The sequence below is a fragment of the Mercenaria mercenaria genome, chromosome 11 (genome assembly GCF_021730395.1).
Source record: "Mercenaria mercenaria strain notata chromosome 11, MADL_Memer_1, whole genome shotgun sequence".
Lineage (NCBI taxonomy): Eukaryota > Metazoa > Mollusca > Bivalvia > Venerida > Veneridae > Mercenaria > Mercenaria mercenaria.
In genome coordinates, this window is record NC_069371.1 from 56,262,417 (window position 1) to 56,276,902 (window position 14,486).

A 14,486-nucleotide genomic window follows, 5' to 3' on the forward strand; every position below is an offset into this window, starting at 1 on the left:
GATTTGACCTGATGACCTAGTTTTTGATCCCAGATGACCCAATATCGAACTCGTCCAAGATTTTATTGAGGGTAACATTCTGACCAAGTTTCATTAAGATTGGGTCAAAAATGTGACCTCTAGAGTGTTAACAGTCAAATTGTTGACGACGGACGGACGGACGGGCGGACGGACGGACGACGGACGACGACGGACGCCGGACACAGGGTGATCACTAAAGCTCACCTTTGAGCACTTCGTGCTCAGGTGAGCTAAAAATATGATGACACTCACCTTTGTTGATGTTCTTTTATCGCGACGTGCACTACCTCGGAAGTAGCCACAGAGCAGTTTACCATATACCTCTTAAAGAGGTAGCTCTGTAGTTTACCAGGCGTGCTGTTGGAACAAGAAAATATCTGCATAACAAATGGGTGCTGCCAAAGTTATGATTATTGCATATCTAAAGAACAAAAGTGAAATTTACTTACTGAGCATAAAAACTAGTACACTGTAGTTTAATAATGATGGATAATCAAAGGTCAATAACTCATTGAACTTCATTCGACCAGAAAATATGCACATCTCCTCTTAAGAGTGTTAGTTCCTATCAATGTTCAGTGAATTCCATCCAGTGTTTGCTGAGGAATACTATGGACAAGAAATGGTACTACTGTATATTAATGTTGAATACTAAAAGGGCAATAGCTCTGTGAAAAACAGTTTTTCACAAAATATGCATGAAGCCCACCATCTACTATGCAGAAAATGTAAAATGCCACAAAGTAAGGGCTATAACTAAAGAGATACTTGATTAACCCTAACATTCCAACAATCTACATAACTATGCATACTAGAAGTAACTGAAGCTTTGTAACTTCAACCTGTGGTATAGGAGAGGTAGCACAGATCAAACAATTTGACAAATCAAGAGTCATGACTGCTGAAAATCATTTATTCAGAACATGATGATAATATGTATAACTATGCTTCACACATATCACTAGTGAGCTTTGTGAAATACAGCTTAATTATGTGTGTAGCAAGTAGTGTAAACACTGTAAAATAGTACAAATTAAGGGCCATAACTCTGCTGAAAATCACTGACCCTGAACATGTCGATAATATGTATAACTAGGCTTGGCAATGATAACTCCTGTAAGGTTTGGTGGGAATCTACCCAATGGTGTATGAAAAGTTGCCAAAATATTATAAAATTTGAAAAATAAAAGGCTATAACTCCCCTGAAAAATCACTGCATGGGAACATGCCAATAATATGCATAGTAAGACTTACACTGATCACTCCTGTAAGGTTTGGTTGAAATCTGCCTTAATATATAAGAAAATAGGCTAAAACACAATCACATTTGATGAATCAAGGGTCACAACTCTGCTGAAAAACACTGAACTAGGACGTGCCCATGATACGCACACTAAGCTTAACAATGATCACTTTTGTGAAGTTTGGTTTAATTCATCCAGGTGGTATCTGCGCAGTTGCTTTGACATGGTAAAAAACATTTAATCAAGAGCCATAACTCCACTGAAAATAAGTTTTGCACTGATCACTCCTGTAAGGTTTGGTGGAAGACCACCAAATAGTACAAGAGGAGTCACCAAAACATCTTAAAAACAAGGAGCTGCCCCCGGTGGCATCCTTGTCAATACAAACCAGCCTAAGTCCAAAACGAGGTCAAGTTCAAGGTCAAACTGAGGTCAGGTGATGTCTGAAGATGAGGAATGGTCACAGGATACATCTGCATTAGTATCAAGTCATTCTAGTTAGGGGTATTGATGATAGACGAAACGTGTCCAATTTGGTTAACCTCGTACGAACGGCCGAACAGACGGACAGGACAATCACTATATGCCTCCCGCATCAGTAGATGCCGGGGGCATAATTAATAAATCAAGGGCCATAACTCTGCTGAAATAATTAAATGGGAAAATGCCAGCAATATGCATAATGAGACTTGGCAATGATCACTCCTGTAAGATTTAGTGGAAATCCATCCAATAATATAAGAGAAGAAGCCAAAACATCATAAAATTTTATGAATCAAGTGTCATAACTCCACTGAAAATCATTAAACCAGAAAATAATGACAACATGCACAACTAGGCTTGGCAAGGATGACTCATAAAAAAAGTTTTATGAAACTCCCTCTAGTGGTGGTGGAGGAATTGTGTGGACCAACTTTGTGACATACAGACAGACGGTCAGCACTAAACCAATATGTCTCCCCCACTACATGTGGGAAACATAATCATCTGACCAGAACATGAAGACAATATGCCCATCTCTTCTTGGGCAGTGGAGCTTCCTATAAAGTTTTGTTGAATTCCAGCCAGTGGTTACTGAGGAATACTCCAGAAAAGAAATGGTACTTACTATATAGTATACTATGAATAAAGCTTCCTATGAAGTTTTGATGAATTCCAGATAGTGGTTGCTGAGGAATACAGTACTCCAGACAAAAAATGCTACTGTAGTATTCTATGTTAAATAATCAAAGGGCAATAACTCAGTGAAAAATCACCAGTCCTGACCAAATCACAAAGAAACTATGCACATCTCTTGATAGTGAACCTTCCTATGAAGTCTCACTACATTCCAACCAGTGGTTGCTAAGAAATACATTGGACAAAAATTGCAGAGCAGACAGACAGACAAAGCTTTGACTATATGACCATAACAAGGAGCTGCGTTCAATAAACGCCTGATGCCTCCAGTGGCATCCTTGTCGATAGATTTTGCACCTAAGTCCAAAACGAGGTCAAGGTCAAGGTCAAACTGAGGTCAGGTGATGTTTGAAGATGAGGAATGGTCACAGTTTACATCTGTATTAGTATCAATTCATTCTTGTAAGGGGTATTGATGCTAGATGAAACGGTCCCATTTGGTTAACCAAGAGATGGCCCATGTAAAGCAACCTAAATCTAAAATGAGGTCATGGTCAAACTGAGGTCAGGTGATGTCTGAAGATGAGGAATGGTCACAGGTTACATCTGCATTGGTATCAAATCATTCTAGTAAGTGGTACTGATGCTAGACGAAACGGTCCCATTTGGTTAACTTCGTACGGACAGACAGACGAATGGATGGACGAGCGGGTAGATGGACAGGACAATCACTATATGCCTCCCGCATCAGTAGATGCTGGGGGCATAAAAAAGAATTCTTTTTTCTGAACTGAGGCTGAGAAACTTCACAAAAATTAAAAGAAATTGTAATATCACAAATTAGGAAACAATGAGCAAATTCAGATTGGAAAGCCACCAAATTTCAGATTATGATTTAGACCTATATTACCGAAAGACATAGGTCTTCTTTCAATGAAAAGCTTTTGTCCTAAAATGGTCATTTATCACATGTGGATTTCTCAGTCTGAAAGACCAGGGTCTCATCCCACTTTCCAGATGAAAATCTCTGGCAACTGCAATGATGACTTTCTGTTAACTTGGGCCAAATGTCTTGAAAACTACAAATCTCGTGATCTAGACAAGCTTACAATATTGAACGTTTTGTAAAGAGTCAAAAAACCTTTACCAGGCTGTTTGTTTGGGCAAATCTCTTGAAATTCAAACATCAAAGGCAATACATGTATTCAGTTTTTTAATAAAATTTCAAAGGACAATAATCATTAAAAAAGGACATATTATGTATTTATGTAAGTTCACTTTACAGTGATCAATACATTTTAACATGATGTCATTTGGACCAGTTCTCTTGAAATCTGTAAGAGAAGTTATCTAGACAAGCCTTTCATTCTTATATTACTTACAATATATATTACAAAACAGAAGCACTTTGCACAATTTCAAAAAACAATATCCTCCATGTTTGTATTTCAATACAGAACTAGAATTATCAGCTTTTATTGAAGACAATCTGTCATAACGTTTGTACCAAGTTGCATAAAACAAATCTACTTACTTGTGGCTCCTAGTCTTCTAGTATCTCTGGCAATATAATTTGCAAATATAATGGACCTCATACTTGTCTTCCCTGATCCACTCTTACCCATCAATAACACCTGTAAAACAAGACTTCCATTTAACTTTCCATCTTTCTTAATTCAAAATATTTCTGATAATCTTTTGACCTACATATTTTTCATCAGTGAAGTTGCAACCCTTCTTCTTTTAAGTATATTGAGCACTGCATGCAATATTACCTGAAAGGCCAAATTATGTTTGAAGGCTGACCTAGCTGCATGTATTTAACATAGGTGAAGAAAAAAACTTTTGTTCAATGTAAAGAATACATGTAACAATGGCTTTTTGTTACATTGTACACAGATCCTTCTTCATTTTCTTGGCACCTAATCTTGTGAGAAATGTTAAATTTTGAAAATAAATAGATACAAACTACTCCAGTTTTACTAAATGTGAACCAATCTAGAGTTGTCACAGGAGTGACGAATTATACCCCCACAATATGGCCTTGTCACAGAACTAAGCAGCCGAACTTGATGACCTTTGACCTACTGACCACAAAATCAATAGAGGTCATCTGCTAGTCATGATCAACCTCCCTATGAAGTTTCATGATCCTCCGCCCAAGCGTTCTCAAGTTATTGTCCGTAAAAGGTTTAAATGACCTTTGACCTTTGGAACTCAAAATCAATATGGGTCATCTGCTTGATATGACCAACCTCCAGATTAAGTTTCCTGATCCTAGTCCCAAGCATTCTCAAGTTATTGTCCGAAAACTGTTTAAATGTTCGGGGCACTGTGACCTTGACCTGTGACCTCAAAATCATTAGGGGTCATCTGCTAGTCATAACCAACCTCCCTATCAATCTTCATGATCCTAGGCCCAAGCATTCTAAAGTTATCATCTGGAAACCGTTTAACTGTTCCAAGTCACTGTGACCTTGACCTTTGACCTACTGACCTCAAAGTAGAACTTGACCTGTATTTCATGATGTTACACCTGTGTACCAAAATTTCTCAAGTTATCATCCGGAAACCATTTAACTGTTCCGAGTCACTGTGACCTTGACCTTTGACCTACAGACCGCAAAGTCGAACTTGACCCCCTAGAATATTTTCATAATCCCTTCATACCAATCCATTTGTGTTAACATTAAGGTGAGAAGTCAATGACAATACACTCATTAGTTGGTAGGTATCAGTGACTATAATTATACACTATGCCTCAGACACTGGTGTTGACCAAATCACATGATACAAACAACTTAATAGCACCTGTTTACATTATTTCAGTAAATCATTACAAAAGTCCATTTATTTCTATGAACTTTTAACTAGCTATAATAAATGTCCTATACTGTGTACTGCTTGTTTTTTCACATATATATATTTTCCTGAAAACCCAATCATTGTTGACATCTATACATATTTCATTATCATTTTGAATACAGAGTAATGTGTCTGAAGATTTGTGCCACCTACTATTATATTATTATTATTATTATTATTATACCACATTTATATAGTGCTCTTTTCATGAAAAACACGTTCAAAGGCACTTTACATATAGCAAACACAGCCACACAGGGCGCGAAATTCATCCTCTACTAGTACTGACACGGAGCGATCTGACCAGAGGGACAGAGAGAGATAAAGCCCCCGGAACAGACAGAGAGAGAATCCTTTTTAGATACAGACTTGTCCAGCTAACTTAGCCTAGCTCTTTGCGAATAGACAGTCTGGTTCTTTAATGTGCCAGGTGTATAGCACAGATACACGCAGAGCCGTCTTTCCTGGGAAGAACCAGGACAGGCCTCTAAGTAAGGTGGGAGAGTCAGACACTCAAGAGCATCTCAGAAATTTCCAGTGACTGAACTTGATCATTCTTACACTTATTCTCTTTTACAGTTTACCATACTTTTTATGTTGATGCTGTTAACTACTGTTATCATAGTCGGTTGTAGACTCAAAGTAAATATTTTAGTCTTTAGTATGGTCATTTTAACTGAAAGATGAAATCCAAGAAAACATGATATTCATCCCTTCAAGTACACAGTTTTTGTTCAGACATAATTTTATCATCATAGTGAAAATGCAACCTATAGGTTCTGCATGAATGCTTTTAGATATCATTGAGTCTTATAATGGTTGAGCTATGTAAGTCTTATGATGGTTGAACTATGTAAAATTGAAAGTACATTTCTCAACAGTGAGCTATGTTATATGTATACATGTGCTTAGTACTTTTATGTATTTTTCTCATGCAAGTGTTCATTTAAATATTAATTAGTATCACTTAAATATTTGATGTTTTTTTGTCACAAAAAAAGCAGAATTTTCTTTGAATCTGGAGTCATTTTTGCAGTATTTCCCACTTTTTCCCAGTATTTCCCACTTTTTACAATTTTTGGAGTATTTTCCAGTACGGGTATTCCTGGTAAATACTGCTGGGAAATCACGCCCCCGGGAAATTCTGGCCAACCCTGATGGAAGGGCCTGGGTCTGGTCATTCGCGACATTTGGGAAAACTGCGAAAAAATTATGCGCAATTCTACAAAACTGTGAGTATAAACAGGCTTTAATCAGTAACTCTTGGACATATATGTCTTATTCAGTGAAGAAAAAACGTGAATATGGAAATGCCATGTATACCCGGGATGCTCATCATTAGCCTCTGCTATGGAAAATTTACCATTTTATCAACTGACATTTCAGAAAAAGGTGTTGTACATTCATCAATGTCTCCATTGCTATTATTTATATTTGCTTCTTAATACCAGAATCAAATAAATTCAGCTGTTGCTTTTTAGCTGTCGAAAGCCTTTTCGTGTAGTTTTTTTCATTCTCAACATTTCAATTTTAAGCCAGAAACTCAACCATAAGCAGGTTTGTTTATAAATACTGCCAGTTTAATTCCATTCCACTTTGGAACTTTACTGGGTACCACCACTGCATAATCACCTGATCTGATTAAACGATGTTACTGTTCAACATCAGGTTTACCAGAATGTAAACAATGCATTTAAAGCCCAAATAATTTGTGAAATCTGCACGAAAATTGTGAATTTTTCACTGCCCCTTTGTGAAACAAGAGGGCCATGATGGCCCTATATCGCTCACCTGTTATCATTGCACTTGAGGACAAGAAGGTCCTCAGTAAAATATCAAAGTCCAAAGGACAGGAACAACAAAGGGAAGAAATTTAACCAAAAAGAAAAAAAAAATTCTTACAAGGTATAGATATGTCAAAATACACCTAAAAATTGGAGGTACCATCCATGTTGTACCACAGAAAAGTGGTCTCGGTTTTTCCCTACCGTCAATAATAAACAAGAGGACCATGATGGTCCTGAGTCGCTCACCTATCCCCACATGACCCAGTGTTGAACTGAGTATGATGTCGTTATTTCTATTATTTGACATAGTGACCTAGTTTTTGAGCACATGTGACCTAGATATCATCAAGATAAAAAATTCTGACCAATTTTCATGAAGATCCATTGAAAAATATGACCTCTAGAGAGGTCACAAGGTTTTTCTATTATTTGACCTAATGACCTAGTTTTTGAAGGCACGTGACCCACTTTTGAATTTGACCTAGTTATCATCAAGGTGAACATTCTCACCAATTTTCGTGAAGATCTCATGAAAAATATGGCCTCTAGAGAGGTCACAAGGTTTTTCTATTTTTCGACCTACTGACCTAATTTTTCACCGCACATGACCCAGTTATGAACTTGACCTAGATATCATCAAGCTGAACACTCTCACCAATTTTCATGAAGATCCATTGAGAAATATGGCCTCTAAGAACGTCACAAGGCTTTTCTATTTTTAGACCTACTGACCTAGTTTTTGACCCAACGTGACCCACTTTCAAATTTGACCCTAGATATCATCAAGATGAACACTCTGACCAATTTTCATGAAGATCCATTGAGAAATATGGCCTCTAGAGAGGTCACAAGGTTTTTCTATTTTTAGACCTATTGACCTAGTTTTGATCCCACGTGAACCAGTTTTGAACTTGACCTAGATATCATCAAGGTAAACATTCTGACCAATTTTCATGAAGATCTCATGAAAAATATGGCCTCTAGAGAGGTCACAAGGCTTTTCTATTTTTAGACCTACTGACCTAGTTTTTGACCGCACTGGACCCAGTTTCAAAATTGACGTAGATATCATCAAGCTGAACACTCTCACCAATTTTCATGAAGATCCATTGAGAAATATGGCCTCTAGAGACGTCACAAGGTTTTTCTATTTTTAGATCTACTGACCTAGTTTTTGACCGCACGTGACCCAGTTTCGAACCTGACCTAGATATAATCAAGATGAACATTCCGATCAATTTTCATGACGATCTCTTGAAAAATATGGCCTCTAGAGAGGTCACAAGGTTTTTCTATTTTTAGACCTACTGACCTAGTTTTTGACCGCACGTGACCCAGTTTCGAACTTGACCTGGATATCATCAAGTTGAACATTCTGACCAATTTTCATGAAGATCCATTGAGAAATATGGCCTCTAGAGAGGTCACAAAGTTTTTCTATTTTTAGACCTACTGACCTAGTTTTTGACCGCATGTGACCCAGTTTCGAACTTGACCTAGATATCATCAAGGTGAACATTCTGACTAATTTTCATAAAGATCCCATGAAAAATATGGCCTCTAGAGAGGTCACAAAGTTTTTCTATTTTTAGACCTACTGACCTAATTTTTGACCGCACGTGACCCAGTTTCGAACTTGACCTAGATATCATCAAGATGAACATTCTGACTAATTTTCATGAAGATCCTTTGAGAAATATGGCCTCTAGAGAGGTCACAAGGTTTTTCTATTTTTAGACCTACTGACCTAGTTTTTGACCGCACGTGACCCAGTTTTGAACTTGACCTGGATATCATCAAGTTGAACATTCTGACCAATTTTCATGAAGATCCATTGAGAAATATGGCCTCTAGAGAGGTCACAAGGTTTTTCTATTTTTAGACCTACTGACCTAGTTTTTGACCGCACGTGACCCAGTTTCGAACTTGACCTAGATTTCATCAAGTTGAACATTCTGACCAATCTTCATGAAAATGTCATGAAAAATATGGCCTCTAGAGAGGTCACAAGGTTTTTCTATTTTTAGACCTACTGACCTAGTTTTTGACCGCACGTGACCCAGTTTCGAACTTGACCTGGATATCATCAAGTTGAACATTCTGACCAATTTTCATGAAGATCCATTGAGAAATATGGCCTCTAGAGAGGTCACAAAGTTTTTCTATTTTTAGACCTACTGACCTAGTTTTTGACCGCATGTGACCCAGTTTCGAACTTGACCTAGATATCATCAAGGTGAACATTCTGACTAATTTTCATAAAGATTCCCATGAAAAATATGGCCTCTAGAGAGGTCACAAAGTTTTTCTATTTTTAGACCTACTGACCTAATTTTTTGACCGCACGTGACCCAGTTTCGAACTTGACCTAGATATCATCAAGATGAACATTCTGACTAATTTTCATGAAGATCCTTTGAGAAATATGGCCTCTAGAGAGGTCACAAGGTTTTTCTATTTTTAGACCTACTGACCTAGTTTTTGACCGCACGTGACCCAGTTTCGAACTTGACCTGGATATCATCAAGTTGAACATTCTGACCAATTTTCATGAAGATCCATTGAGAAATATGGCCTCTAGAGAGGTCACAAGGTTTTTCTATTTTTAGACCTACTGACCTAGTTTTTGACCGCACGTGACCCAGTTTCGAACTTGACCTAGATTTCATCAAGTTGAACATTCTGACCAATCTTCATGAAAATGTCATGAAAAATATGGCCTCTAGAGAGGTCACAAGGTTTTTCTATTTTTAGACCTACTGACCTAGTTTTTTACCGCACGTGACCCAGTTTCAAACTTGACCTAGATATCATCAAGATGAACATTCTGACCAACTTTCATAAAGATCCCATGAAAAATGTGACCTCTAGAGTGGTCACAAGCAAAAGTTTACGCACGCACGCACGGACTGACGGACGGACGGACGACGGACGCCACGTGATCACAAAAGCTCACCTTGTCACTTTGTGACAGGTGAGCTAAAAAAGTTCAATTTTGGATTGTGAAGGGGCTGATTATCGACCCTTTAAAGAAAGAAAAAAGCCCTGTCTTTACAAATGAATCTGGGACATAGATAAAATAATTGTGTTTAATTTTTTTAATTTTTTAACATCTTCGTTTTCCTAACAGTAAAATGCAGATACGGGTAAGGCTTAGAGGGATGACAACTATAAAATAACAGATCATAAAATAAGTCATAATAATAAGTAGGCATCGGTTCCCTAGACAACGAAGTTATTCGTCCGTAATCGGTTCTCTAGCCAAAGTACCGTGCATAGGTTAGGGAACCGGAATTTTATTTTTATGCATAAAGCTGTAGAAATTCACTTTGTTTCTCTTGGTAAGTATCCTGCATATTATTATCTTAATTAATTTTACCATGCCCTTTCTTAATCTGCATTCACTGTGTCTTCAAAAGTGTACTTGCCGCATACTGTCCGCCATATTTGAATGATTTAAACTAGTATGAATGAATGCGTGAAAACTACTTTGCCGTTTTTAAATGTTACTTGCTTTAAACATGTACGATGTTTAAATTTTTTAAATGTAAAATTGTATTGTTTTGTATATGCGTCATCAGATGTTTACGGATGTACAAAATCATTTAATTGCCATTAAAGCTTCCAGCATATTCTCTGATCACTTTAAATACTGGTTTGTAACACCTCGGCATTTCACGCGCATCAGTTTTTTTTTATTGGATTAAAGTTTGCAAGTGATTTGCAAATTGAAAAAAAAAAAACGTGATCAATACTTATTAACAGAAATTACTTAAGGTTTAGGAGTATATCACCAAAACACAGAAATATTCTATAAACGAACAACATCGTTACCAATCTTTTAACTGACCATTACATGTTCTGCCGTACTGTCCCGTACTTAAAATATTCTGAAAAAAATGTCCCCCTTTGAAAATGAATGCCATTTGTAAAAATATAAAAATAAACAATTGCTGAAAACTGTGTTCCACCTAGTTATGTGAAATTTCAACACTCGCATGCTATTGCAAATGCATCAAAACAAACTTGTGTAACAGTTCTTTGAAAATGGTGAGTTTTTAAAGGCGTTTGACTGTCCGGAAGTGGGGCCCCTTTAGGCAGTCATTTTCCGGAATTCAATGTTTAAATCAGTATACTGACACTTGTTTTGTAGAGTAATATATACGCTATCATCACAAAAACTACAAAACACTAAAGAAGTTAGGAAAATCTTCCTTTGTAACTGATAAATAAGTCACATAAACATAAATCAAATTCATCCAATCCAGGTTAAAAGACTCATAAAGTCATATAAAAATGCCGACTGGTCCAATTTCAAGAAGGACTTACAACAGTTCTCCGAGGAATTTCTCCAGTGTAACCACACTAATCTAAATACCTCTTGGAACCACTCTAATCTAAATACCTCTTGGAATAGTTTGCCGTTTTTAAATTATTCAAATGTAAAATTGTATTGTTTTGTATATCTATATGCGTCATTAGATGTTTACGGATTTACAAAATAATTTTAATTGCCATCAAATATTCCTGCAGATTATTTAATCATTTTATATACTGGTTTGTAACACCTCGGCATTTCATGTGCATCGTTTTTTTTTTCTGGATTAAAGTTTGATTAACTTTGAAAGTGATTACAAAACTGAAATAAAACAACATGTGATTGCGAAATTATGTGATATAATCAATACTCTAGATCTAATTTTAAAACAGGAATTACTTAATTTGTTTTAAATGTTTCTTTTATAGTATTGTACCTTTTAATCCAATAAAACATTATCAGTAAATTCAAATGTTCAAAAACACAATACACATATAAGATTTTCATCTTGTAATCACAACCAACAAAATAGTGTTGGTTATTGCTAAAGTAAGGCTAGCGCGGGCCCTGAGTTTGTCATCTTTTTCAGTATCTTTAATAGGGGATGAAAATCCCCGAGATGGTAACATCCGTATATAGTTATTCGTCTTTGTTGTCTGCATATACTGAGGAAATTTTTTCGATGTTTTCCGGTTCCGGTTTATGTACAAAACGCAGACCGGTTGTCTGCAAGAACATCCGAGCACCCAGAATCAGTCACAGAAATTCGTAAACCACACCGCCATGATTCATTTTCGTAATGAAAACTGTACTTTTAACTGAACAACACTTTTAAAACAGTAAGGAAGTGTAAAGGCTGACAAGTTCCTACGTGGATTGCAAACAAACAAACAAACAATCCTAAAGCCACTGCGAGAACGCGGTGAATGACGTCACCGTCACGGCTTCCCATAAAATTTGCAAAGTGTGATATTCGCTGTAAAAGGTATGATGGCACTAAATGTAAACCTCACTGTTTAGAGAGAAGTTTCACTTTCTCTTGAGTGCTGATTATTTTTTCGTAAGTAGATATATAAAAGATAAATCCCCATGCTAGGCAGTGCCTTAATTCATATTAGTGTGACAGACTTAACATTACCTTTTTCTTCATGATTATGCGTGACTTTTCTATAAACCAAAATTGCTTTAAAAATACTTTGAAATATTTTCACTAAATCTTTCATCCGACTCTTCTGTAGACATCTGCCATTTTGTTTGTCACATGACTATATATGTTTCGTACGCGTATATTTTCGTACTTTAAACACACTGAGTACATATCTCAAACTTTAAACATTGGATAATGTTTTGTTACAAAAAATACCATTTACTATTGATCAATGAGCATTGATAGTATATGGGAGTTTTTTTAAACATGTTGAAGTTGTAACAGAAGTTGTTGTATGATCAAGACATGCGCTCAGTTTGAGGTTGGCAGGGGCGGTTTGGGAGGGGTATACATAGGGGTGCTGACCCCCAAGTTTCTGTGTGCTCAACCAGTTTTATTTAATATTGTGTGCTTAACATGTTTACCTCCTGTAGCACTTTTATAACTATTAAATTTGTTTTAATTGTTGTATAGTTGGTTCGAAAGCTCTTCAGAGCTTATGTTTTTTAATGTTGTCTTCTTGCCAACTCAAATGAAACTTATTGTATTGTATTGTATTGTATTGTATTGTATTGTATTGTATTGTATTGTATTGTGTACTGCATTGAATACTTGCACCGGTGAGAATATTGTGTACATGTGGGAGTTGGCTTCATATAAAAAAGTAAAAACAAGATAAAAGAAGCATCCCCCACACGTCAACACTGAAGTCTTCACGATATCGTCTTGTAGGCTTATATGTGTCTAAGGTGGTCTAGGCTTTGAGGAAGCTGATTCTCTTGAGTCGTTTAATGAAAGGGAAAAACGATCCACGCATGGTGCAGAACTTGCTGTATGTTACTTACTGTAGGTACTTGTAGCTGTGCCCTCTCGTCAACTTACCTCAAACCCCACCTTAGACTTACAAAGTCTGTTGAGATCAAGTAATCTGTAATAAAGTTTATTGTTTCTTCATACTGACACTGATATTTATCAGAAAACCTTTTCTAGACGAAGGTCACGCAGCCATGTTTGTTAATTTTTATGTTTATATATTATATTCCCTGCTATTCTTCTTATTTTGAATTTAAACTAGTTTTACTGAACACAAAAACCATACACAAAATGTGATGCTAGTTTTACCGAAGACAAAAACCATACACACAGTGCATATTTCAAGTGCGTGTGGAGCTAGTTTTACTGAAGACAAAATCCATACACAAAATGCATATTTCAAGTGCGTGTGGTGCTAGTTTTACTGAAGACAAAATCCGTACACAAAATGCATATTTCAAGTGCGTGTGATGCTAGTTTTACTGAAGACAAAATCCGTACACAAAATGCATATTTCAAGTGCGTGTGATGCTAGTTTTACTAAAGACAAAAACCGTACAAAAAATGCATATTTCAAGTGCGTGTGATGCTAGTTTTACTGAAGAACAAACCGTCATACACACAATGCATATTTCAAGTGCGTGTGATGCTAGAAGTACGTTGGCAGTAAAACAGAGATGCCTTTATTGTTGCCTTATATTTCGGGGGATACTGTCAGTATATAATACTAAACTGACAATGAAAATCGCACTTTCTCTTTTGCTGCATCTGTGGATAAAAACGAGATATTTTTGTATAGAAAATAACATTGAAACACCGTAAAAGTTGAAGATGGTTATGAATTATTGAAAGCTACCATTATGCATAGTATTGAGCCGACTGTGTGGCTTATTTGCCTTGTAGAACTATAAAAGCCAGCTGCCTCTGATGTAAAATATTTCGAGATGTTTTGCTGTTATTCCTTGGAAATGCTCTGTTCACATTCAAATAATTTAGCTGCTCATCCGAATATGTGAGGTCACAAGTTTAATCTAAAAGACACACAAATAAAAATGTCCAGTGATACTGCCAAGTAAACACTTTCAAAACTGTATTTCACAACTGTATTCATTGATATTCATATACAAAAAGCATTTTAAAAATCATGTATTAAATAGAAGTTCCATTTCTGT

At 36.4% G+C, this 14,486-nt stretch overlaps 1 protein-coding gene across 4 annotated transcripts in view; it reads right to left on the reverse strand.

Moving 5' to 3' along the window:
- Positions 1–12,641, reverse strand: part of LOC123531975 (ras-related GTP-binding protein A) — a 38,718-nt gene extending 26,077 nt beyond the window's left edge. For all 4 annotated transcript variants that reach the window (XM_053517491.1, XM_053517490.1, XM_053517492.1 and 1 more), the window contains exons 1-2: positions 12,493–12,641; positions 3,919–4,018 (exon numbers count right to left, since the gene is read on the reverse strand). In XM_053517491.1, the coding sequence (XP_053373466.1) occupies positions 3,919–4,018; positions 12,493–12,504 (112 nt within the window). In that variant the 5' untranslated portion in view covers positions 12,505–12,641. The remainder of the gene's footprint in view (positions 1–3,918; positions 4,019–12,492) is intronic.
- Positions 12,642–14,486: the final 1,845 nt, after the last annotated feature.